Genomic DNA, 27,906 nt, shown 5'->3' on the forward strand with positions numbered 1-27,906 from the left:
TATGTTAATTCTTCCTATCCATAAGCATGGCACATCCTTTTTTTTAATCCTCGCTCGAGGACTTTTTTTTTTTTTTGCATTTATCTTCAGATAGAGTGGGAGGGAGAAAGGGAGGAAGAGAGAGAGAGAAACATCGATGTGAAAGAGACACATCAAGTGGTTGCCACCCACACGACCTCAACCAGGGCCAGGGACAAACTGCAACCAAGGTACGTGCCCTTAGCAGGAACCAAACCCTGTATTCTCTGGTCCACATGGTGACACTCTAACCGCTGAGCCAAACCGGCCAGGGTCCTTTCTTAAATGTCTTATAATTTTCCAACAACAGGTCTTTTACATCTTTGATTACATTTATTCTTAGATATTTTTTATGCCATTATAAATGGGATTTTTGTTCATTTTTCTCTTTTTTAAAATATGGCAAAGATTGTTGTCTTTTTCACCTGAGGATATGTTTTTATTGATTTTAGAAGAGAAAGAGACATCAGTCTGCTGTCTCCCATATGCACCCTAACCCATGACTCTTGAGTGAGTGGGCTGACACTCTGACCATTGAGCAACACTGGCCAGGGCAAGGCCACTGTTTCTTTTTTTATTTATAGCCTTTGTTTTCAAGTCCATTTTGTCTGATGTAAGTGTTGCTACCCCAGCTTTTTTTTTAAATCTATTTGAATTAAATATCTTTTTCCATTGCTTTTCGTTCAGCCCGTGTGTGTCTTTGTCTGAAGTGGGTCTCTTGTAGGCAGAATATATGGATCTTGTTTTCTTATTCAGCCACCCCGTATCTTTTAATTGGAACATTTAGTCTATTTTACATTTAATATAATTGTTTTCTGGTGGTTTTTATAGTTTTTCTCTGTTCTTTCTTACTCTCTTCTATGTTGATGACTTTCTTTTTTGCTTTTTTCATTTTCTTTTTTTGTTACTCCTCACCTGAGGATATTTTATTCTAGTGTGTGTTTGTGTATCCCTTAATTTACTGATGTAATTACATGTAATCTTCCTACTTTTGCCTTTTAATCTTTGTACTGGCTTTATAGTTAGTTGTTACACTGCTTTGACTATTTGCCTTTTTCAGTGAGAACTTTTTTTCTTTTCTGCATTTTCTTATTTTTATCTTTTCTACTTAAAGAATTCCCTTTAAGCCCTGGCCAGTTTGGCTCAGCGGTTAAAGCGTCGGCCTGCGGTCCGGAGAGACCCGGGTTCGGTTCCCGCTAAGGACACGTACTTCGGTTGCAGTTTGTCCCCGGCCCTGGTTGGTCGTGCGGGTGGCAGCCGCTCGATGTGCCCCTTCACGTCAATGTTTCTCTTTCTCTCTCTCCCTTCCTCTCTCTCTCTCCCACTCTATCTGTACAAAAAATGGAAAAATGTCTTCGGGTGAGGATTAAAAAAAAAAAAAAAAGAATTCCCTTTCAGCCATGGCCAGTTTGGCTGAGCAGTTAGAGCATCTGCCCACAGACCAATGAGTCACAGGTTCAATTCTGGTCCAAAGGCATGTACCTCGGTTGTGGTTCATCCCTGGCTCTGGTCGGGATGGTGCAGGAGGCAGACAATCGAAGTGTCTCTCTCAAATCGATGTTTCTCACATCGATGTTTCTCTCTCACATTGATGTTTCTCTCTCCCCCCACTCGATTTGAAGATAAATGGGAAAATATCCTTGGATGAGGATAAAAAAATAATAAGTCCCTTTAACATTTGTTGTAATGCTGGTTTAGTGGTAATGAATTCCTTTAGCTTTTTCTTGTCTGGGAAACTGATTCTAAGCAATAGCTTGGTGGGTAATCTTGGTTGTAGGTCTTTGCTTTTCACCACTTTGAATATTTTATGCCACTGACTTCTGGCCTACAAAGTTTCTGTTGAAATATCAGCTAAGCCTTGTAGGAACCTTTCTTGTACATAACTGTTGGTTGGTTGTTTGTTTGTTTCTTGCTACTTTTAAGATTCATTGTCTTTAAATTGTGGCATTTTAATTATGATGTGTCTTGCCCTGGCTGGTTAGGCTCAGTGATTAGAGCATCAGCCCACAGCCCACGGACCAAAGAGTTAAGGGCAGGTTACCTCAGTTTCAGTTCAGTCCCCGGCCCTGGTCGGGGTCATGCAGGAGGCAGCCAGTCAATGTGTGTCTCTCACATCAATGTCTTTCTCTCTCCCCCTCCCTCGTTCCCTTCCCCTCTGTCTGAAGATAAACGGGAAAATACCCTCCATTGAGGATTTTTTTTAAAAAAAAGTCATGATGTGTCTTGGTGTGGGTCTCTTTGGGTTCATCTTGTTTGGGACTTTCAGAGCGTCCTAGATTTGCATGTTTCTTCACCGGGTTAGGGAAGTTATTATTTCTCTAAACAGGTTTAAAGTCCCTTGCTGGCTCTTTTCTCCTTCTGCTTCCCCTATGATGCAAATGTTGGTACATTTGCTGTTGTCCCAGATGTCCCTTAAACTATTCTCAAGTTCCAGTTGGGTGTTTTCTGCTACCTTATTTTGCACCTCACTAATTCAATCCTCTGCTGTTCCCCTCTATGTAGTCTTCATTTCTGACTGTTTTTCCCCCCCATCTCTTTGTTGAGGTTCTCATTAAGTTCCTCTACTCCTCTAAGATCATTGAACAACCTTATAACCAGTGTTTTGAACTCTGTGTTTGGTAGATTGCTTGTCTCCATTTTGTTTAGTTCTTTTTCTGGAGTTTTGTTATGTTACATTTGGGACATGTTTCTTTGTCTCATTTTGACTGCCTTCTTGTGTTAGTTTCTATGTATTAGGTAGAAGTGATAACGCCTCCCCGTCTTACTTGAGTGGTCTTACGTAAGTAGGTGTCCTGTAGGAGCAGCCTCCCTGGTCACCTGAGCTGGGTGCTCCAAGTGTACTCCCATGTAGGCTCTGTGCACCCTCTTGTTTTAGGTGAACCTTGATTGCTGTTGGCATGTCAATGGGAGGGATTTACCCCCAGGCCAGTCAGCTGAGAGGACTGGCTGCAACTACATCTGAGGAGCATCCCTCCCGATTCTTAACTGCCACTGCATGTGTTTTGGACTTGCCTGTTCTGTGTCTGCTCCTCCTGCCAGTCTCATCCTGGCTGCTGCTTCATAGCCTTAGTTATAGGACTTCTGTTCAGCTAGTCCTCGGGTGGTTCTCATTGACGATTGCTCTATAATTGAGTTGTAGTTTTAATGTTATGGGAAGAGGTGAGCACAGCATTTACCTGCTCCATCTTAACCAGAATCAGCATTGGGATTTTCAATTATGATTTGTGGTAGGTTGTCTAGCTGACCCTACAGGTGTAGCTGAGACAATCTTCCATCAGAGATACTTCAGCCTAGTCCTGGCCGGTTTGGCTCAGCCGTTGGAGCATCGGCTTGCAGACCAGAGAGACTCGAGTTCGGTTCCCGCTAAGGGCATTTACCTTGGTTGCAGTTTGTCCCCGGCCCTGGTTGGGGTTGTGTGGGTGGCAGAGAGTCGATGCGTCTCTCTCACATCGATGTTTCTCTCTCTCTCTCCCCCTCTCCCCCTCCCGTTCTATCTGAAGATAAATGCAAAAAAATGCCCTCAGGTGAGGATAAAAAAAAGGTACTTCAGCCTAAAATTTTCTAGTAAGTACATTAATGTGAGTCTGCGGTATCTTAAAAATGATTAAGACACTTTAGTGATAAAAACAAACTTTATTTAACGCTGAAGCAGGCAGTCTACATCCCCAAGGATCCAGAGAAGTGCAACATGGGGCAGAAGGTAGGACGCTTTTATAGGATAAAGAATAAGCAACAGGGAAATAAGTTGGAGGCCCAGAGTTGGCTTGGCATCTTGGGACTGATCGCTGGTTATAGTGCATTTCTGGCCAAGTGGAGAATTTCCAGGGACACAAAAGTTAACTTTTTTGTTTTGCTGATGTGGCACCCCAGGCAGAAGGGACCTTATCTTGGACCTAGAATTTATTGTGTCCCCACTTCCCTTTTTTGGCCATTCAAGAGGTTTGATTTATTTATTTTTTTAATAGTGTGTCCTTCAGTTATTGCCTCATCAGGTATTTAGAGGAGACAATGCCAAGCTAGTATTGCCAGAGCTGGTATGTTCTTCAGTTCTCTTTTGTAGGTCCAATTGAAGAGAGGTGGTCTGTTGGCTGGTCAGTGGCCAACCACATTATTTAAAACTTTTGAGAGAACACAGTGTATTTGGTAGCAATAATTAATGCTCGCGGTTTGGAGAGTTTCTCTGGGCCAGGATTCCCATGTCCCAGCATCCCATTTGCAGGCTCCGTAATGAGTCGAGTTCAGAGTAGAGGGTGTAGCTCTGATATCAGGCAGAATTTGGCAAGGTTTTCCTTTTAGTTTCCCCTTGGCTGTTTAAGGGAGTCACATCGGTTTTAAGGTGAGCCCATATGGGGGCCATCCTTTGAGAGTAGATATGGGAGTGTTGAAGGTGGTAGGGAAGGATTTGACCGAACCTTCATGGACACTTTTTCCCAGTGTCCAAGTTGATTGCAAATGAGATGCCGATTTTAAGGCCACTATTTTGATGTTGGCTTTGGGACTGTTGCAGGGCCACTAACTTGGTGGACTTTTGCTCATGATCTTCAGAGTGGAAAAAAGATTCAGATAGAGTATTAGTAGACTCTGAGTAGTCACGTAAAGGAGGATAGAGGGGAGTAGAAGGGGTCACATCAGTCTTGTTGTAAGTACTTGTGTCTTTAATTTTTCATTTAGCTTTTTGTAGTGAATCTTTCAATGAAGCTATTTTGGAACTTTGAATCATTTGGACTGGGGTTCTCCTGCACACCAATTAAAAATAAGCATTCCAGGGCCCTGGCCAGGTTGACTCAGCGGTTAGAGCGTTGGCCTGCAGACCAGAGAGTCCCGGGTTCGGTTCCCGCTAAGGGCACGTACCTGGGTTGCAGTTTGTCCCCGGCCCTGGTTGGGGTCATGTGGGTGGCAGCCAGTCGACATGTCTCTTTCACATTGATGTTTCTCTCTCTCTCTCTTCCTCCCTCCCGCTCTGTCCAAAGATAAATGCAAAAATGTCCTTGGGTGAGGATAAAAAAAATAAATAAGCATTCCATTCTGGTTGTTTTTTTGTTTGTTTGTTTTTTATCCTCACCCGAGGATATTTTTCCATTTTTTGTACAGATAGAGTGGGAGGGAGAGAGAGGAAGGGAGAGAGAGAGAGAGAAACATTGACGTGAAGGGACACATCGAGTGGCTGCCACCCGCATGACCAACCAGGGCCGGGGACAAACTGCAACCGAAGTATGTGCCCTTAGCGGGAACCGAACCCGGGTCTCTCCGGACCGCAGGCCGACGCTCTAACCGCTGAGCCAAACTGGCCAGGGCCCATTCTGGTTGTTGATCTAGAAACCTTTACTTTCAGGTGCACTTCATAAGTGAGTGCTCTTATGTAACAGGAACACTCACCATAATGGCCATTGTCATTTTAGGTTGTTGTAGTAAGATTTTGCTATTTTTATAGATATCTACAGCTTCCAGGACCACAGTTCTGAGACAAAATAAGCAGGTATGTCAGAAAGCAGAACACTCAGTTCTTTAAAACTTGATCTCATTTTCTTAGCTAATGACCCTGAGTTTCTTAGAGCCCAGTGAATACCGAAGAGGGATGTGCTGCTGGTTTGGGGTGGGTGGCAGTTTACAGTGGACCTTGTCGCATGGAATTTTTGAGGTGGGCAGGGAAACTGATTTCCACCTAATCTGTTCCATGGCCAACTCACCCTCGCACGGAAGGCTCCGATTGAGGGGCAGGTGCTCTGACGTGTTGCACGTGTTTGACCTTTTATTCTGAGATTCCTATTAGCACTCCTTTCCTGAGAAGATTTGTTTTATAGTGCCAGACACCCTAGTGGCTTTTAATGGTCTGGCTTATGCCTGTTTTGATTTTGTTGTGCCGTTGGTTAAAAAAATCTCAATTGAGTTCCCCAGTCTCCCTCCCGGCAGTGCAGTTGATGCTGTGGGCTTCCCTCACAGCTACCAACATAACTGCTCTGGAACCTTTCCGGGACAATGTATGTTTTAAATGAAGTGTTTAGATTGGAGAGCTACACACAAGGGAGTGGAGCTCCAGTGCGAGGGTGACTTACCAACGGCCCTTGGCTGTGACAAGAGGAACAGTGAACTCAAAGCGTTCAGCCGGCTCCTCACCTGTCTTGTCCCGCAGGCCGTTAGCAGTCAGCTTCCACCCTGTCACCAAACCTGTTTAAAGAAGACAAGTTAGGTGACTCGAGCAGAAAGCTTTTAAAGGCTAAAGAATAAGGAACAAGAAAGTATAGCGCCCACGGTTGGCTTGGTGTGTGGCTGGCTAGTCACAACGCGTTTCTGGTCGCGCAGAGCCTTCACAGGCGCCCGAGAGTTCCCACTAGCGTCTGGTTTTCTGCTGTGGCCCCAGGCAGGACCAGCCTTCATCTTGTGCCTAGAAATTGATTTCAACAACATTCAGCCTACGGCTTGCTTTTACACAGCCTCAGAGCTCACAATGTTTTTTGCATTTTTAAAGGCTTGTGGAGGGAACAAAGCAACAGATCATATGTAGTTCCCCAAGCCTAAAATATTTGCCGTCCGGCCCTGTACAGAAAGACTCCTCACTTACAGCCAGTGTGCCTGTGGTTGCAGTCGGAATGGTCTGCACCCTGTGGAAGCAGGGCTCCAGACCCTCTCCTGCACGGGTTGCTAGTGCAGGGACCCTTCCGTGGCTGCGCCATGGCCGAGAGAGGAGCAGGTGAGCCGAGCCGCAGGGCCCTGATCGCAGGGCTGCAGCGTAAGTCTGAACAGGAATCAGACAGACAGACTGTAAAAACCGCAGGCGCCGTGCTGCGCAGCAAGGGCCGACGGACAGCTCCGTGGCGCAGGCAAGCTTGCTGCTTCTGCATCTGTTCTCTCGGGAATCGGATTCCCCTGTGAATTTGTGAGATTAGAGCGGAAACAGTGAATGGGGAAGATTAGTCTGTTCCTGACTGCGTGATTATATACAAGACTCATACTACTGGAAGCATATTGTTTTGTGAATAAGTTAAGTTTCATTAATAAACTCTGGAAGCCACAATTTTAGTAAATATGCTCATTTATATTGTAAATGTTATGACTAATTTGAAAGCCTTAATGATACCATCGCAAGTTCTTGTCCTAACTACAAAATTTCTGCCTAACTTGGGCTGTAGACCTCAGGGGAGTCTATAAAGTATATGTGTGTTTTGTCTGAGGATGAATTACCTCAAGGTTAAGAGGCGATGTCAAGGAAGAAAAGTCCTCTCCCACAGACACACCTTTGCAGTTTTAAAAGTATGTTTCATGCAAGTTCCATGGATATTGGCTCTTAGGGAAGAGATCAGTATGCAGTCAACCCACAAATTCTTGTGTGCCTTACTTTGTTTAATCAGTTTCTTAATTTTAAGTAACATACAGAAATGAAATCCGGTTTTTAAAATTGTACCACAGCTCTTGGTGAAGATAAAATGAGTTTTTCTTCTTTGGTAGACAGATTTCATGTCTTCATTTTATTTGCTGGAAAACATAAATTATTTAATAGATCAGTATATTTAAAGAAAGTCTTCTCCCTGTTGCTGCTCAGCTGTCTGGCACCAGAAGCTAGTGATATAGAAGGCTCTTTAATAAACTTGACAGGAATGTACCTGTGTTCCTGACACAGTGGTTACTATAAAATCCGGTTATTCTAGTGCAGTACAGCGATCATTCAGAAGGAATCACGTTATAAACATCCTCTTTCAGCAGTTTATTTTTTAGTTTATGAGGCTCATCAAAATGAATACTTCTAAAGTAAAATTACTGCTATTAAACTATTAACCAGGGTAGTTCATCCAGTCAGATTGTTATTGGAAGTTAACGTTTTTGCCACGTTTTAAATATTTCTAGTTTTTGTGAGAGTCACTAGATTGTTTCATACATTAAGTGCTCACGAGACTGCAAGATAAACATCTTTTAAGATTTCTCCTTTTTTATTTATTTATTTATTTTTTTATCCTCACCCGAGGATATTTTTTCCATTTTTTGTACAGATAGAGTGGGAGGGAGAGAGAGGGAGAGAGAGAGAGAGAAACATCGACGTGAAGGGACACATCGAGTGGCTGCCACCCGCACGACCAACCAGGGCCGGGGACAAACGGCAACCGAAGTACATGCCTTTAGCGGGAACCGAACCCGGGTCTCTCCGGACCGCAGACTGACGCTCTAACCGCTGAACCAAATTGGCCAGGGCAAGATTTCTCCTTTTTTAAAAAAACGTTCTAGGGTCTTACATACAGCCACTCAATGGCTTTATGTGCCCAATTGTATTTATTGAACATACATGTAAAAGTTGTGAGGAAGTTATATTACATAGGCTTTCAGCCCTGGCTACTGTGGCTCAGTAGGTTGGAGCCAAAAGGTGGCAGGTTCAATCGATGTTTCTCTAAAATCAATTTTTTTAATGACTTATAAACATAAAATGATTCCACCACAATGCTAAAATCAAGTTTCAGTCAACAGAAGAGGGAATGGTCCTTTTTTTTTTTTTTATCCTCACCCGAGGACATTTTTGCATTTATCTTCAAATAGAGTGCGGGGGAGAAAGGGAGGAAGAGAGAGAGAAAATCATCAATGTGAGAGAGACGCATAGAGTGGTTGCCACCCACATGACCCCAACCAGGGCCAGAGACAAACTGCAACCAAGGTACATGCCCTTAGCGGGAACCGAACCCGGGACTCTACGGTCCAAAGTCCGACGCTCTAACCACTGAGCCAAACCGGCCAGGGTGGGAATGGTCCTTTTTTAAGTGGATGTGACTTTAATTGGAAATCCATAGAGCACATTAGATGGTGAACCTGGTTTTCTTTTATGTGTAGTGTTAATCTAATTTTCTATGCTTATTAAGTAGTAAGATTTAGCATCACTTAATTTTGGACTCTCTTTTAAATTCCAGTCCTCCTAGATACTGGCATGTTTCTTTATACGAGTCACTCAATTTAGCCTTGGTTTCTTCATTTGTGTGAAGCATCAGTTAATCCCTTTCTATAAGATTTAAAAGAATCATATGAATCAAATTTAGTCTCTAGCTTTAGGTATTCAATGAATGTGTTACCTTAATGATAAGCTAGGGCATATTCTGGACCTAGGAAGAAATTCAAGAGTGGTGTGTGTTTTCCTTTACTCAAAAGTTCCTGCCTTGTATCTACTCACAGACAAAATGCATCAGTACCAACACCAGTACTAACGTGTGTCTAGTGTACTAGGACAGAGAGCGAGTCATGTTCAGCCAGAGAAGCAGCATGACTCTGAGCAGCCTCGTTTAGGGGCAGCAGCTCAAGATCAACCCAACCGCGCTCCCCTCCCGCCACGCGCGCTCCCCTCCCGCCACGCGCGCTCCCCTCCCGCCACGCGCGCTCCCCTCCCGCCACGCGCGCTCCCCTCCCGCCACGCGCGCTCCCCTCCCGCCACGTGCTCACATGCGCACACCTTGTGTTCCAGCAACAAGCTGTGTGGTTAAGGCAGGAAAACATCAGTGCCACCACCCATACTTTGATGAGGGCGCAAGGGTAGGAGAGGCCCTGTCTCCTACAGCTTTGCCCGTGGGAGCATACCTTACACTTTGGGGCATTGTTTTATTTTGTTTTTTAATGTGCTTGGCAAAATGCATTGCGCAGTCAGTAGCGTCTACGGACTGGTCAGAGTGCTGCATGGATGGCAGCTGGTGCTGCTGAACCTTGACTCTCACCACGGGCGGCCAGTAGTAGGGGAAAGGCAGCTGGACTAGTGTGTAAATATGCTGTCACTGTGAAGGCAACACAGACAGCGACTGCTGCTGCTCTGGCCACCTTGACTTCTGCAGCAATGCTTGCATCCGGATGGAAAAGGGGGACAGCCAGAATGCTGAGGCCTCGACAGCTGTCCTTCACCCGGTGTCTGAATCCAGCTCTAACTTTTACAGGAAGCAGCGGTTTGAAGTGGGTGATCAGCTACTTTAACTAGTGCTGCTCCAAGTTACATGCGGGAAAACGATACCCAGTTTTCCTATCGGACACACTAAACAAGTATCAGGGTTAGCACGCGAATATCATCCTGTCTGCTTAAAAGGATTTTCATACTCCCGAGTTCATTAGCTTTGGTCTAAAGGTGGTGGTTGAGAGTACATAGACTTACCTGTAGGGCCCGGCCTTTGGTCTCAATGGGGAGAGTAAATGCAGAAATGGCACATATAACACAGACTGAGGAAAAAAGACACAGGGCCCCCAGCAATGATGCGCTCATGAGAACCTGCAAGTCATAAGGAATGACAACTTATTGTGCCTGTCACTTCTAAACTGACCCTTACTTCAAAGGGGGGTCACAAGTGAAGATTCTTGGTGGCCGGTCTAGGTTGTGCTGTTGTGGGCATGCTGTGGGTCCCTCTACGACCTGGGACTGGGGTCACGCACTGGCCAGCTTAGACTTGTCCGCACCCGCCCCCCAGGCCTCCGGAGCAAACCGGGGCACCAATTCAGCGTGCTTAGCTTCTAACCCTCATTCAGTGCACCCCTCTGCCAAACATCCATTTCCCCTCTTCAGTCTGACAGGGTGACTGGGAGAAACAAAATCTCAGGGTCTTTCTGAAAAGATAACATCTTGTTCATTATGTTTCTTTCACTTCATGTGTGACAAGCAAAGCTATTGGGTAAGAATGGATTTCTGCCACTCTGCGCACGTCCTGCGGTCTGCATCCTCGCACCCTAGCAATGCCAAGTTCGGCACTCCATCTCACGCGTCAGTTTCTGCAGGATGTGCCCAAAGTTAGCAACAAGCCAAGCACCTGGTAGCTGTCAACTAACTTCACAAAAATGAACTGAAGTAGCCAAGGAACAGAAGGCTCTAGACTCAGAGTCCTAGAATATTGCAACTTGGAGAGGCCTGGAAACTGGTCAAGTCCGACCTCCCGACTTGACAGATGAGCCTCGAGTCAGCTAAGAGACGCTTGTCCAAAGTCGCATCAGAGTCCATCCTCTGCATTAGGCCTGCTGCCTTCCGGGACCATAAATAATTCCACTTGGCATGAATAGAACCCATTCTATTACCCTCATTATTTTGTAATTGGCTTAGCAAGTAATAGGTTCCATTTCTGACTTTATTTCCCCCCAAAAAAGTACATACAACTTTCCCAAAACAGGACTTGTATAACTATGTGTGTATATATACATCCATCTATAAGGCTGGGAAACCAGGCTCGGAAAAGGTGCAGAAACCAAGAGACCAGACTGCCTGAATTGTGACCAAATCACGCCGTAGTTACACGCGTGTCTAAACTGCCATTGTTGCCCCTTTTATTACTGACATCAAAATTCTTGCCACCGACTAAAGAATTTTAAATTATCCCCACCTCATATCCTTTGCACCAGATTCAAAGTCCTAGGTGGTGGGACCCCTAATGTGTTGGGCTTAGCTCATAAACTGCTCAACCAGCTGGGGTCCGGAGAACAACTGCTTTGGCTTCCCTGTGGGGGTACAGGGCTCTGCTTCCTAGCAGTCCAGTGGGTATTACTGGGTGTTCTTCCACCGAGTTCCTTTCTAAGTTAACCATAGTCAATTTCTGTTTGCAAGCGAGAATTCTGAGTTACACCTGGTTATAAAGTTGTCTGGGAAGTCTGTTAAAATGCAGGTCTTGAGCCCCACTCCAGATTCACTGCATCACAAAGATCTGATCATCTCTACTTCTGAAAATCAGCCTAGACTAGGGACCAAAAGGATATATTACCTAATAAAAGTTTCAGTCCAACTAGACAACAATCTTAGTGGTTTCTGCACCAGACAACAGAGCCTCAAAATGCATTCAGTAAAAACTGAATGAAAGGAGAAACGGATAAATCCACATACAGTTGGAGACTTCAGTGCACCTCTCTCAGCAATGGATACACACACACACACCTGCTTATTTTGTATAATTTCAACAGCCACCAGAATCTAGTTGATATAGAACACACCACCAAAAAACAATAATATACATTCTTTTCTAGCCTGTGGAACATTCACCAAATAGACCATATCCTGGGCCATAAAATGTACCTCAAAAGATTTTAAAGAACTAAAATTATAGAATGGGTCCTCTGACTAAAATGGTATCAAACTCTAACTAACAAAGATAACAGCAAAATCTCCAAAAACGTTTAAACTGTGGGTCAAGAAAGTCTCAAAAATAAAACTAAAAAAATACATTGAATGTAATGAAAGTAAAACAATATTAAGTTTGTGGGACACAGCTAATGGAAACAAAAATAAAACGCTTAGGATTAAACTTAAGAAATGTATAAGACATGAGAAGTGTAACTATTTTTTTTTTTATCCTCACCCGAGGGTATTTTTCCATTTTTTGTACAGATAGAGTGGGAGGGAGAGAGAGGAAGGGAGAGAGAGAGAGAAACATCGACGTGAAGGGACACATCGAGTGGCTGCCACCCGCACGACCAACCAGGGCCGGGGACAAACTGCAACCGAGGTACGTGCCCTTAGCGGGAACCGAACCCGGGTCTCTCCGGACCGCAGGCCGACGCTCTAACCGCTGAGCCAAACCGGCCAGGGCTTAAATTATTATTATTATTTTTTTAGAAGTGTAACTATTAAGGAACACACCACTAGGAGGGACTAGAGAAGTACATCCTCAGAAGTGCCGGGAGGTACTTTCATAGATCGGTTCTTTCAAATCTCTGGAACAGAGTCCAGGGAAAGAAGAAACATTTGTTTTTAATGAAACCTGGATGATGAGAGCCTAGGAAAGAGAAAACACCCGCAAACAAAAACCATCTCATGCATGAGGATTGATTCAAGACTTGTAAGTGAAATACTGGCCCCTAGAACTGAAAGAAAGCGCTGGCTAGGTGCTGCTGGTACAGCTGCATCACCACCTGAAGGCGCTCCTGCTCCCCGCCCCCGCCCCACTCACCCTTCCTGGTATTTCCCAATAAATCTCTGGCATATGTAATTCCATGGTGGTGGCATCCACTTTTCTGACAACCCAAACTGATCCAAGATATTTCCACAAAATGGTTGGTTACAAAATGAATAGGAAAAATACATTTTTCTTTATACAAAAAAAACAAAACACATCATTCACAAAATATTCTGAGTACCCACTATATGCCAGGTCCTGGAAAAGGAGATCAGGAATAAAGAATTCGCAAAATATGCACGTATCCCTGTCCTCTCGAGTCCTACAGTCCATTGGGGGAGAGAGATTTCAAACAGCCTGTCAAATAAGCAACCACAACCTGATAAGCAATATGAAGGAAACTCTCAGCGAGCGCAAAGAGCTCCTAACAGAGACCAAACTTAGTTTACGGCAAGAGGGAGGGCTTTCCTAGGCGGGGGACGAAGCAGAGCTACCCAGAGGTGGAGGTGGGGTGGGAGGGGATGAAGGTCTCCAGTGCCAGCAAGTGAGAAAACCCCAGGAAAAATAATTACGGCGTTTTTAATGCATTACAAGAGCCAGATGGTTTATAGCTAAGTAAACAGCAGGTAAGAGTACAAGATGGGGGGCCTCATTGGTAGATCCTGTAACATCATGTCGAAGATTTTGGTCTTTATCTTTGAGGAAGGGAAGGGGCAAGACAATGAAGGGTCATAATAAGCACAATAATAATAGATCTTCATGGAGTCCAGTGAAATGTGATGGTAGTTTGACCCAGAACGGTGCTGGTGGTGGGAAAGCAGATAAGAGGATGATCCAGCATCTACTGAAATGTTAAAGCCACGTGGTCTGAGGATGGAACGTGATGAGAGAAGGGACCAGAGAAGGACAGCTCCAGGTTGGATGGCGATGCCGTACACTGATGGAAATTGGAGGGTTCGGGGAGAAATGTCAGGAATTTAATCTTGGACATGCTGAGTTTAAGATGATGTTGAGATATCCAAGGGGAAACGTTGAAGAGGTGGTTGGCTGTATGAACCCAGCCTGCAGGAGAAAGGCCTCGTCTAGAGAGATCAATCTCGTAGGCATGAGCACATCGTTGACCATTAAAATAAACAGGTGAGATCACCTAAGTGGAGAGTAAAATATGGAAACATGAGGCTCTAACATTGAGCAATCAGAGGGCAATACACAACAAAGAGAATGAAAAGAAACAGCCAAAGCTGTAGGAAGGAAATCGTAAGAGGGCGAGGTGACGGGCACCATGAGAAGGGCGTGGCCACCAGTCCTTCCAGGGGGCGAGAAGTCACGGGAGATGGGGGACTAATGGATTTAGAGACGTGGAGGCCACCAGAGACCTCACCAGGATTCATTTTGGTCGAGCAGGGATGGCTGCAACCAGGCTGCAGAAGGTGAGCGTGCGAGTGGGGTGCGGGGGGGAAGCGAGAACAGTCAGGAGAAACCCTCTCACGAATTTTGGCTAGAAAGAGGAAAGGGACCGTCAGTGGGGCTGTTTCCTTTTGTAAGCTCTGAAATCACAAGCACATTAAAATGCTAACTAGAAGGATTCAACACGGAGAAATAAAATCACAGGATGCAATTATAAACCTGAAAAACTTGAGACTCGAATGAAAAACCAGAATGAGCTGGCTGTTTAAAAATCAATAGACAGCAAACTCAATCGCCCGTCCAAATACAAATAACTTGTTAGAATGTTAGACTCGAAGTTATAATGAAAGAAAATAATCTATTCACAATAACACTGAAAAGCCATAAAACGCCTAAGGGTAAACAAGACGTGCAGGATCTATGTGAAGAAAACAAGAGACTCCCAGCAGGGGTGGACAAGGAAACTGAACAAACTGAAACACAAACCACAATCTCAGGAAGAAAATACACACCCGGCCGGTGTGGCTCAGTGACTGAGCGTCAACCCACGCACCAAGAGGTCGCCGGTTCGATTCCCGGTCAGGACACACGCCCAGGCTGTGGGCCAAATCTCCAGTGGTGGGCATGCAGGAGGCGGCCAATCAATGTTCTTTCTCACTGATGTTTCTATCTCTCCCTCTCCCTTCCTCTCTCTCTCAAGTCAATATAGAAAAAAATAAATACAAAACAAATAGAACTTCCTTCACTAGAAGTTTAAAAAAAAAATAAGACAACACACCAAAAAAGTCAATTTTTCCTACCTTAACCTATACATTTAACAAATTAACAAAACCCTAATAGGATTTGGGCCCACAAGGGAGGCAGGCTGATTCTAAAGTATCTCTCAGAAGAGCGATGAAATGGGGCTTTAACAGCCGGTTTTGAAATTGTACTAAAAAGTTCATTCTTCAGGGTCACATGACGGTGACAACACCAGACAGATCAATGGACTGAAAGAATGAGGCTAAAGATAGGCCAGGTAATGATGGGAATTGAGCAAACACATTTCTAATGGATGAGTAAAAACCAGGTTATTCAACACAGTGTGGGGACAACTGGCCTGCATTTCGGAAATCGAAGAGCCGTTTCCTGAAGGAGACGTCACCCTTTAATGCTTCGATGGCAAGTCGGGGACTGCTGGGTCAGAATCTGGGATGCAGTCACTGTGGAAACAGGTTGCGTTGTCCACTTATGATCTGGACTCTTTTATATGCATGTTTGCTTCAAGAGGTTTACACACCCTCTCCCCCAAAAGAGAAGGCCACGAAGAAAAGACAGATATGGATTTTCATAATCCCAATCTCAGAAGCCAGAAATTGTGACAAAAAATATTGGTAAGTTTAAGTGTAACCTGAAGGTTCTGTACAGAGAAAGGAGACCATAAACAAGAATGAGCCACAGGTGAAAAGCTGGGAGGGGGTAATATTTGCAACATGACAGAAACAGTTAAAATCCTTTATGTATAAAAAAAACTCTTACAGATCAATGTTTCAAAAAACGAATTGAAAAACAGGCAAAGACCTGAATGAGCAAGCTAAAAAAATGAAGTACCCAATTTAAATATTTCCTAGACAAAGAAAGGCTAATTACAACAACAAAGAGATAGCATTTATGGACAGTAAGTTAGGCAAAGACGAAAAAGACTAAGAAGACCAGTTGGCCCCTATGTGAAATAGTGGGTTTCTAGGCATTGGTACCACCTTCCCCAAGGGCATTTTAGTCCAATGTATCAAAATGGAAAATGAGCAGACCTTTTGACCTATGAATCCAATTTCTAGGAATTCATCCAAAGGAGATAATTGCATAGCTACATAAAAGTGTGAGCACAAGATGCCCAGCCAGTGTGGCTCAGTAGCTGAGCGTCGACCCATGTACCAAGAGGTCTCCGGTTTGATTCCCGGTCAGGGCACATGCCCAGGTTGTGGGTCTGATCCCCAGTGGGGGCATGCAGGAGGCAGCCAATTGATGTTCTCTCTCAACAGTGTTTCTCTCCCTTTCTTTCCAAAATCAAAGAAAAAAAAGAAAAAGTGTAAGCACAAGGATGCTCACGACTATTGTTTATAATAGAAAAATATCTGAAATAGTCTAGACTTTCAACAATATGGAACCGATAGAGGAATTGAAAAGTAACTTTTGAAAGGCCTTGTTTTTTATATTTATTGACATGGGAAAAAAAAATGTCTGCAACATGTTTTTCTGTGCAAAAGGCAAACTACAGAAAGAATATGAAGGTTCTGGATCAAGGTGGTGACACAGAAGGATGCTGAACACCCCTCCTCCCTGGACACACTGAATCCACAGCTATACATGCAACAGTTTGAAAGAAACCCCAAACTAGCTGAACGACTCCTACATGTAAGGCAAGAGAGAAGAACCCCATCAAATGTGTAGGAGAGAAACAGAAATAGATTCAAATACAGAGAACAAACAGGGTTGCCAGATGGGAGGGGGGTGAGGGGTTGGGGGTCTGGGTGAAAACGGTGATGTGATTGAAAAGTACAGATTGGCAGTTACAAAACAGTCACAGAGATGTCGAGTACAGCGTGGGGAATAGAGTCAATAATACTGTAATAACTGTATTTCATGCCAGGTAGATGCTAGACTTATCGGGGGAATCGCATCGTAAATTATATAAATGTCTAACCACTGTGCTGTGCACCTGAAAATGATATAAAATAATACTGAATGTCAACTGTAATGGAAAAATAAAGAAAAAGCTGGGGAAAAAGAAAAATGTAAAACAAAAAATGTGTAGGAGAGGCTGAGACACAATCTAGCCATAAACCACTCCTGGGGCAACGACCCCCAGTTCTGAGGGAACTCGCAACTCCACGCTTCTTCCTGAGGAGCTAAGGGTTTGAACCCTAACGATTAAGACCTGCACCTGAGAGACAACCCTCAAAACATCTAGCTTTGAAAGCCAGCAGGGCTTGTGTCCCTAAGACCCACACGGCTGTAGCCAACTGAGAAAGCGTTCTTCAAGGACTCCTGTGGATTCGCCTGGATACCCCTCCAGGGCCCAGCAGAGAGGGAGAAACATCCAGTCTTTCTGGAAAAGAGGCTTATTGTTTATCTTAGAGCATTACCCTGCCCTGGCTGGGTGGCTCAGTTGGTTGGAGTATCGTCCCATACACCAGGAGGCTGTGGGTTCAATTCTAGGTTGCAGGTTTGATCCCTGGTTGGGGCGCCTACAGGAGGCAACCAATCGATGCTTCTCTCTCACACTGATGTCTCTTTCTCTGTCTACTTCCTTCCTCTCTTTTTTTTCTTTATTGATTTTAGAGAAAGGGGGAGGAAGAGGGAGAGACAGAAAATAGGAATATCAATGAGAGAGAACATCAATTGGCTGCCTCCTGCATGCCCCCCACGGGGATTGGGCCCACAACCTGACCGGGAATCGAACTGGCGACCTCTTGGTGCGTGGGTAAACACTCAACCACTGAGTCACACCGGCTCCTTCCTCTCTTTCTAAAATCAATTGGAAAACATATACTCAAGAATTTTTTTTTTTTAAAGCATCACCCTGAGCCCTGGCCGGTTTGGCTCAGTGATTAGAGTGTCGGCCCGCGGTCCAGAGAGACCTGGGTTCGGTTCCCGCTAAGGGCGTGTGCCTCAGTTGCAGTTTGTCCCCGGTCCTGGTTGGTCGTGTAGGAGGCAGCCACTCGATGTGTCCCTTTCACGTCGATGTTTTTCTCTCTCTCTCCCTCTCTCTCCCTCCCACTCTACCTGAACAAAAACATGGAAACATGTCCTCAGGTGAGGATGAAAAAGCATTTCCCTGAGAGGCAGGCCCCTAGTCCAACCCACACGGAGGAGCCCGACTGAAATGCTCTCCGAAGACAGAGGCCCATGGGTGCACTCTTCGCACTGTCCCTCTGGCTCACTCCAGGTCGCCAGTGTCTTCTAGAAAGGAGTTTGCACGTGTGTCTGGTGCCTGTTTTCGTGGCTGCCACCCAGGGGACAGACACCTCTTGGTCAGTGGGTTTGGGGGGCCAACAGGGTTTATGTTTATTGGTCTCGTAACAAACAAGAACAGGTCTTAACAGGCGACCTGCCCTCCCCTGGCAGAGACAGCAGACTGAAATGCGCCTGAGTCTTTGAGGAAGAGGCCTACCCAAAGCTGTCCTCACACTGTGGCCAGAGGCTGACGACAGGCCTCTCCGGAGCTGCAAAGGCTGGCGAGCCCGTCTTCGCCTTCTCTCTTTGCCCCACACCCAAAGTAGTAAACATAACTTGTAACTACAGCAATTTGTTAACAGATACTCAATAGACAAAGCTGTAGATTGTGACAATATACAAAGCTGAGGATTATATCAAAAATATAAAACATGGCACGGGGAGTAAAAAATGTAAGGCTTTAGATTGAGTTTGAGCTTAAGTTGTTATTAGCTTTAAAAAGAGGGTTACATCTATAAGATGTCTTATGTAAGCCTCAAGTAACCACAAAGCAAAAAACTAGAAGATAAACAAAAGAGGAGGAGAAAAGAATCCAAGCATACCACTACAGAGAATCATCAAATCACAACGGTAGAGCAAGAGAAGAAAACAAATAACAAAGCCAGAAAACAATTAAGAAAGTGACAATAAATACATACCTATCAATAATTACTTTAAATATAAAAGGACTAAATTCTCAAATCAAGAGACAGTGGCTGAGCCTTGGCCGGTTTGGCTCAGGTGTTAGAACGTCAGCCCATGGACCGAAGAGTTGTGGGTTCAATTCCAGTCAAGGGCATGTACCTTTGTTGTGATTTGGTCCCTGGCCCTGGTCAGGGTTGTGTGGGAGGCAACCAATCAATGTGTCTCTCGCATCGATGTTTCTCTCTCTCTCCCCCTCTCCCAACTCTGTCTGAAAATAGATGGAAAAATATCCTCGGGTGAGGATTGGAAAAAAAAAACAAAAAACACTGGCTGAATGAATAAAAAGAAAACAAGACCCATCTATATGTTGCCTACAAGAGACTCACTTATTTTGGTATGTGCCCCTAGTGGGAACTGAACCTGGGACTCTCTGGTCCGCAGGCCGATGCTCCAACGGCTGAGCCAAACCAGCCAGGGCGAGACTCACTTTAGATGTAAGGACACACAGAGACTGAAAGTGAAGGAACAGAAAAAGATACCCCATGCAAATGGAAGTCAAAAGAAAGTTGGGCAGATATACTTTTATCAGACAAATAGACTTTAAGACAGACAAAAAAGAGACAAAGGAGGTCATTACATAGAGATAAAGGGGTCAAACCAACAAGAGAATATAACCTTTATAAATATGCACCCAACATATGAGCACCTAAATATACAAAGCAAATATTAACAAAACTAAAAGGACAAATAGACAAAAATACAGTGCTAATAGGGAACATTAGTACCCCACTTTCAGCAATGGATAGGTCATGTAGACAGAAAGTCAATAAGGAAACACTGGCCTTAAAAGACACGTTAGGGCACATGGACTTAACAAATATGTATAGAACATTCCATCTAAACACAATAGAATACACATTCTCTTCAAGCTCACCTGGAACATGCACCAGGAGAGATCATAAGTTAGGCCAGGGAAAAAAAGTCTTAATAAATTTAAGAAGACTGAAATCATATCAAATATCTTTTCCGACCACAATGGTACAAGACTAGTAATCCATTACAAGAAGAAAACAGAAAAATTCACATATATGTGGAGATGACATAACATGCTACAGAGCAACCAATGGGTCAAGGAAGAAAGTGAAGAAAAGGAAAACCTTGAGCCAAGTGAAAATGGAAATACAAAACACCAAAACTTATAGATGCAGCAAAAGCAGCTCAAAAAAAGGGGGGGGGGGTCCATAGTGATAAATGTCTACATGAAGAAACAAGAAGATCTCAAGTAAACAACCTAATTTTACACTTCAAGGAACTAGGAAAAGAAGAACAAATGAAACCCAAAAGCCCAAAGTTAGTAGAAGGAAAAAAAATAAACAGCAGAGTAGAAATAAATGAAACAGAGACAACACGTCCTTTTGCCATTGTACACCCTTGGCTCCTCTGTTGTCTCACAGCAAAGGAAACCATCAACAACGTGGAAAGGCAACCTACGGAATGGAGAAGCAAACCATATCTGATAAGGGGTTAATGTCCAAAATATATAAAGAACTTATACAACCCAATAAAAAATAAAGAATTCAATTAAAAAGTGGGCAGGGCGGGTGGAGGTACACAAGGGCATAGAGGGGATAAATGGTAATGGAAAAAATAAAATGGGTCGAGCCCTCGCCCTAGCTCAGTGAGTTAGAGCATCGTCCTGACATGGCAAGGTTGCAGATTTGGTCCCCAGTTGAGCAACCAGTGAATGCATAAAGAAGTGGAACAACAAATTGATGTTTTTCTCTCTCTAATATCAATCTAAAAAGTAACATTTAAAAAAGTTACTTTTATTTTTAAAAAATGGGCAGAGAGTCAACATGAACAGAGAGTCCACATGAAAAGTTGCTCGACATCATTGATCTTCAGGGAAATGTAAATCAAAACCACAATGAGGTACCACCTCACACCTGTGAGAATAGCCATTACCAAAAAACAAGAGAGAACAAGTGTGGTCAAGGATGTGAAGAAAAGGGAACACTTATTGATTGGTGGTGGGAATATAAATTGGTGCAGCCACTAAGGAAAAAAGCACAGAGATGCCTCAAAAATTTAAAAACCGAGCTACCATGTAATCCACCAATCCTACTTCTGGATAGTTATCCAAAAGGACCAAACACATTATCTCAAAGAGATATCCGCACTCCTGTGTTCATCGCTGCGTTATTTACAATGGTCAAGACATGGAAACGGCGTAAGTAGCCATCAGTGGATGAATGGCTAAAGAAAATGTGGTATACATATGCAATGGAGTATTATTCAGCCATAAAAATAAGGAAATCCTGGCACTTGAGACAGTATGGATGGATCTTGAGGGCACTATGCTAAGTGAAAGAAGCCAGACAAAGACAAGTACCATATGATCTCACTTATATGTGGAAGGTAAAAGCAAAAAATAAGAAACAAAACAAATCTGAACTCACAGACACAGAAAACACATTGGTGGTTGCAAGAGGTGTGTGTGGGGGGGAGTTTGAGGAAGGGGGCAAAATGAACGAAGGGGGTCAAAAGATACAAAGTTCTGGTTATATCATAAATGAGTCCTGGGGATATAAAATACAACTGATGAGTATAGTTAATAATACCATATTGTATATTTGAAAGTTGCTCAGATAGTAAATCTTAAATATTCTCATCACAAGAAAAGAAAAATGTATAATTATGAGTAGTGATTGATGTTAACTAGACTTATTGTGGGGACCACTATGTAATACCTGCATATATCAAATCATTATGTTGTATACCTGAAACTAATATAATGTTATATGTCAATTATATTTCAATTAAAAAAGTATATGAACAATGATCAAATTTGGGTAAATATATGTGCATATTTACATATACATATATTTAATATATTGAAAGAGCTTAATTAAAATATGTATATTTTATCTCTAGTAAAATATTAGGTAGTTGCCCGGCTGGTATGGCTCAGTGGTTGAGCATTGGCCCATGCACCAAGAGGTCACCAGTTTGATTCCCAGTCAGGCACATGCCCAGGTTGTGGGCCTAATCTCCAGTGGGGGGCATGCAGGAGGCGGCCAATCGATGTTCTCTCTCATCGATGTTTCTGTCTCTCTTTCTCCCTCTCCCTTCATCTCTCTCTAAAATAAATTTAAAAAATAATTTTTTTTAATTAGGTAGTAAAATTTTCATTTTAGTTTTAATTTTTTATTTCTAGCATGGAAGAAAAAATCACATGCAATCAAAATTGCCTTTGGAAATCTCTTAAATCACTGAAAATACAACAAACAAATGTATGAAGCACATGACATTGACGAAGCCACTCTCCTTGACCAGCTCTAGCCAGGCTCCTCGAGCCTCTTCTCGCCTAGGCCTCATCCTTGGTCGATACAGATTTGAACATGGTTTCTAACAGCCCAAGGCTGTCTCCTAGGATGCAGCCCTCCTGAAAGTGCCTCCTTGCGATGACCCGGGCTGCCAAAAGAATGTACTGTCCCAGTCAACATCTGAAAACAGGGCCCCTGTCTGGTTCTCATGTGGACCAAACGCCCTTCGTGCTTTTTGCAATTTTCACTTCCCCGACTCCACCAGACCCTGTTCTTTCTAGTTCCTCATCCTCCCTTTAAAATGCCCAGTCACAACCCCCATGTTCATAGCAGCACTATTTACAATAGCTAAAATCTGGAAACAGCCCAAGTGTCCATCAGTAGATGAGTGATAAAAAAGCTGTGGTACATATACACAATGGAGTACTATGCAGCTGTAAGAAAGAAAGATCTCTCATTCTTTGAGATGACACGGAGGGACCCGGAGAGTATCATGCTAAGCAAAATAAGCCAATCAGAGAAAGACAAATACCCCATGATCTCACTTATTTGTGGAATATAATGAACAAAATAGACCTAGAGACATAGAAAGGAGTACGGTTCAGACTGACAGACCTCAGAGGAGGGGGTGGGAGGGATGAGATAGACCAAAGAACTTATTTGCATGTATATATAACCAATGGACATAGACAGCAATGCTGGTGGGTGAGGGGGTGGGATGGAGAAGAGGGTATCTAGGGGGGAAAAAGGAGAAACATCTGTAACAAAAATAAATTAATAAAAAATTGAAAAAACAGCCCAGCCGGTGTGGCTCAGTGGTTGAGCATCGACCCATGCACCAAGAGGTCGCCAATTCGATTCCCGGTCAGGGCACATGCCCAGGTTGTGGGCAAATCCCCAGTGGGGGGCATGCAGGAGGCGGCCGATCAATGTTCTCGCTCATCGATATTTCTCTCACTCTCCTTTCCTCTCTCTCTAAAATGAATAAAGAAAAAAACTTAAAAATTGAAAAAACAAAACCAATAAATAAAAAAAAATAAAAAGCCCAGTCGCCTCTGTACAAATCAAAGATGAATTCAGTTTACAATGGACTCTTTTCCCTATTGCAACAATTATGACTGATCAAAATGTGTCCATACTACTTTAACTAATTTCTAGGTTTATCTTGAACACTGTACAGTTTCTCAATGTTTATGGCTTTTGAGAAATCACTTATGAAAATATGGAATGGGTGTATTTTTCATTCCCGTTAACTTGTGAAGCTCTGTGTAGCACGGTCTGCATTGACTGATGGGATTTCCACGCTTCTGGAGAAGATAAGGTGTTTGATAGGGCGAGAAAGTCTTTGTTCAGCTGTGACAATTCAATTAGAGCTTTATGAGGCCCTTGAAAGATAAAGGTTTGTCTTTCACCCTTACCTATGGGAAATTGTTTTCTGTGTGGAAATTTTAAAAGGCTATGTAGCCTTTTTCTATATTTTTCTACTATAAGAGAAGGGGTTTTATCTCCCTTTCCACGTGAATAGTACATAGCAACGTGGAACCCTTGTCCCTCCCCCACCCACCCCCAGAATCACTCTATATAAGCAACTAGAGTATTCTTTTTATTTTTTAAAGGGTCTTATTTATTTATTTATTTATTTATTTATTTTTAATCCTCACCTAAGGATATTTTTCCATCTATTTTCAGATACAGTGGGAGGGAGGGAGGAATAAGGAGAGGGAGAGAGATGGAGGGAGAGGGAGAGAGAAGGAGAGAGAGAGAGGGAGAGACATCGATGTGAGACAGACACACTTACTGCTTGCCTCCCACACTACCCTGACTGGGGCCGGGGACAGAACTGTAATTGAGGTACATGCCCTTGACCGGAATCGAACCCATGGCTCTTTGGTCTGTGGGCTGAGGCTCTAACCACTGAGCCAAACTGGTCAGGGCCAGAGTATTCTTTTCAAATGCAAAACTGATTGTGTCACTCACCCGCTTAAAACCCTTAAATTATTTCCCACTACTCCTAAGAAGAACATCCGGAGTCCTCAATACGTCTGTAAGGGGCAGGCTCCCTGCATGTCTCTCCACTTTGCCCACCACGGCTTCTTCCTACTCCTGGAACAAACCAACAGCTGTCACACCTCCCGGCCCCTGCACCTGCTGCCGTCCTACTTGAACTGTGACTTCCCTTTACAAGCTGTCAACGCCTCTTCAGTCTCAGCTCCAGAGAGCCCTGCCTAAAAGACCTGTCACCCTCTTACTCAGGATATTACCTTCAAAGCACCCATCTCAATCTGAAATTATCTTAATTATTTGCATATTTGTAAAGCACCCCACCTGAATTCACATCTCTTGAGAGCAGGAGTCTTGCGGAGGTATGCCACCCAGCATTTGACAAGATGCCTTCCAAAAAGAAAAAGCCCTGATATGAGCACTTGTCCATGTCCACGGTACAAGTACTACCACCGTGCTAATTTCAAGCTACAATGTAACATCCACCAGTTTACAATATGACATTCACAAATAAACAGAACCAGAATAATGCCAGGCATAGGGTAGGCATGTGACAAATGCTGCTTGAATGTTGAATTGAGATAAAATAATTCTATCAATTATAGATTGTAGCTCGTTGAGTCCTTTGTGGTGGTCTAAGAGCCAAACTGTGAAAGAGGGTAGCTAGAATTTGTAGAGGATTATTCCAAAACAACTTGTCAAGTAGGCTCTTAAATGAAGGAATTCTCCGGCCTGCTAATGAAGAATCTGTGTGTTTGTTTTTTAGTTTGTGTTTTTAAATCCTCACCTGAGGATATTTTTCTATTTATTTTCAGACAGAGTGGGAGAGAGGGAGGCAGGAGGGAGACAGAGAGAGAGAGAGAGAGAGAGAGAGAGAGAGAGAGAGAGACATCAATGTGCGAGAGACACATCGATTGGTTGCCTCCTGCATAACCCTGACCAGGGATGGGGACTGAACCTGCAACCGGGTACATGGCTTTGACCAGAATTGAACCCACAACTCTATGGTCTGAGGGCCGATGCTCTAACCACTGAATGAACTGGCCAATGCTGGACTTTTTTTTTTTTTAATCCTGAGAAGCTGTATGATTGCAGTGAGGAGCAGCAGAAGGCTGCTCATGAGACAGTGAGGGCTCCGGAAGGCTGTTGGAGGGGCCAGAGAAGGGCTAGTTCTGGCTGCATTGGGTCAAGTTTGAACTTTGAGGGACAATGAGATGGAGGGGATGAGATTAGAGATCAGGGACAATGGCCACGCCATGGGTGACAACTGAAATGAGGCAGGCAAAAGGTTTTGCTGGGAGTTACGAATGGAATTCCCACTTTCAGAGTTTTTTGTAAGGATTTAAAATGTTTTCAATGCTTCTATTGGATGCTGGACTGTTTCTTTTGATGTGACACCCTGTTAAGCCACAAGAAACGGTGTGACTTTGTTACCCGGACCCTGTAGACCCCACAGCTACGTGGCCAAGGCTACGTGGGCCTTTGCTGTAAACTGGGGTGAAGTCCAAAGCCATGTACATGCAGGGAGAACCTTAACCATCTTTCGTAGTAGCCACAGGCCCGATGTCGCTGAACCTAGGGCACGCCCGGCTGAGGCACCTGACTTCTTGACATTTCCCAGAACAAGTGGAAAGGCGGTCTCTGACCTGCGGGGAAGGGCCCTGTACTGGTCCTGTCTGTACTTGTTGAGTCTTTAATACTTCTGCAGCCAAATCCCCCTTGCTGTCTTCCTGGACTATATACCCACAACTCCTATTATTTCAATATCATTGAAGTTTCTAACTACTAAACATCTCAAAACATTCATCTTAAAGAGATTTTTAAATTAAATGTATAAATTTAGTCATTAAATGTGTAAACATTTTACTCATTAATATGTAAACACTACTTTAATTGACTTAATAGCCTGTTTTGGGGCAAAAGAAGGAGAAGGAAGAAGAGGAGGAAAAGGATGGGGGAGGGTGAAGAGGAGGACTAAATGAAATTAGAAGTTAATCTCCCAGTTGGTATCTTCTCTGTTGGAGGTGGTGCCCCTCAGAGGGTGGGCCACAGACCAACTGCCTCAGATTTACTCAGGATACTTATTTAAGACACAGGTGAAGGCGCCGTATACAGAATCAGTCTCTAGGTAGAGTCATGAATCTTCACTGCTACCCTGGTAATTCTGACATGCACTGACCTTTGAGAACCATGTCCAAGGGAAGGCTGACTCATTAGCTCGGGAGAGACACCCAGCCCTGCTGTCAGAGGCAGCTCACCCCACTCAAACCCAGGCTGACACCTAGGAACAAAATTTCCTGGGTTCTACTCCTCCCGTTCCTAACCTAAGGAGAGCAAAGCACCCCAATTGCATGGGGATTGATATAACTTAAATATTTATGTATATACACACACATATAAACTTAAATTGTTATAACAAAACTACTTTTATTTGACTGTTGAGCATTTGGCCTTGATTGTTCTTGATCACTGTTATTAATCAGTTAACATTTACTGAGAGCTTACTATGTGTCAAATGTTGGGCTATGTGCTTTACATGTATTAATCTTATTTAATACTCAGAACAAACCTATATAGTGGGTGCTATTATTTATCTTCATTTAAAAAATTTTTTTGCCCTGGCCAGTTTGGCTCAGTGGTTAGAGTGTTGGCCTGTGGTCCAGACAGACCCAGGTTTGGTTCCCATTAAGGGCATATACCTCATTTGCAGTTTGTCCCTGGCCCTGTTTGGGTCATGTGGGAGGCAGCCACTTGATGTGTCCCTTTCATGTTGATGTTTCTCTCTCTCTCTCTCTCTCTCTCTCTCTCTCTCTGTCTCCCCTTCCCACTCTATCTGAACAGAAAATGGAAAAATGTCCTCAGGTGAGGATAAAAATAAATAAATAAATAAATAAATTAATTAATTTTTTTTTCTTTTTTTTTAAATTTTTTTATCCTCACCCGAGGATATTTTTCCATTTTTTGTATAGATAGAGTGGGAGGGAGAGAGAGAGAGAGAAACATCCATGTGAAGGGACACATCGAGTGGCTGCCACCCACACAACCAACCAGGGCCGGGTTCAAACTGCAACCGAAGTACGTGCCCTTAGCAGGAACCGAACCTGGGTCTCTCTGGACCGCAGGCCGACGCTCTAACCGCTGAGCCAAACTGGCCAGGGCAATTTTTTTTTTTTTTTCTTTGTTGATGTTAGAGAGAGGGAGGAAGGGAGAGAGATGGAAACATCGATGAGAGAGAACATTGACTGGTCGCGTCCAGAACGCCTCCCCACTGGGGATTGGGCCCACAACCTGGACATGTGCCCTGACCAGGAATGGAACCAGGACCTCTCAGTCCATGGGTCAATGCACAACCACTGAGCCACACTGACCGGGTTATTTATCTTCATTTTTAAAATAAGGGCAGCACAGAAAGATAAGGGAACTAGCTATAAAGAGTTCAGAGGATTCTAAAATGGTGGCAGAGTGAATGGAAGTTACACAGACCATCTCCCAGGACCAAACTGGAAAATACAACTAAAATAAAGTCAAATCACTGGGGAAAAAACAACAGAAAAGCAGCTGGAGAGGACCCGTATAACCAGGGATGGAAAGAGGACACTAAATCAAGCCTGGTAGGAACTGCAGAGGAGTGAGAGGGAGGGCTGAGAGCCCACAGACAGTGGCTGTTTTAGCTGTGAGCAGCTCCCTTGGGGTTAAAATCCCAAGCAGCTCCACAGCAC

The 27,906-nt window shown here is 43.8% G+C and overlaps 1 protein-coding gene across 1 annotated transcript in view; it reads right to left on the reverse strand.

The window, feature by feature from the left end:
* Nucleotides 1-7,348: 7,348 nt before the first annotated feature.
* Nucleotides 7,349-27,906, reverse strand: part of SVOPL (SVOP like) — a 71,683-nt gene continuing 51,125 nt past the window's right edge. Inside the window, exons 14-15 of the mRNA XM_036247208.1 lie at nucleotides 10,121-10,234; nucleotides 7,349-7,488 (exon numbers count right to left, since the gene is read on the reverse strand). Coding sequence (XP_036103101.1) covers nucleotides 7,477-7,488; nucleotides 10,121-10,234 — 126 coding nt within the window. The 3' untranslated portion in view covers nucleotides 7,349-7,476. The remainder of the gene's footprint in view (nucleotides 7,489-10,120; nucleotides 10,235-27,906) is intronic.

Source organism: Molossus molossus, unplaced genomic scaffold, assembly GCF_014108415.1.
Source record: "Molossus molossus isolate mMolMol1 unplaced genomic scaffold, mMolMol1.p scaffold_m16_p_7, whole genome shotgun sequence".
In the NCBI taxonomy this organism is placed as follows: Eukaryota; Metazoa; Chordata; class Mammalia; order Chiroptera; family Molossidae; genus Molossus; species Molossus molossus.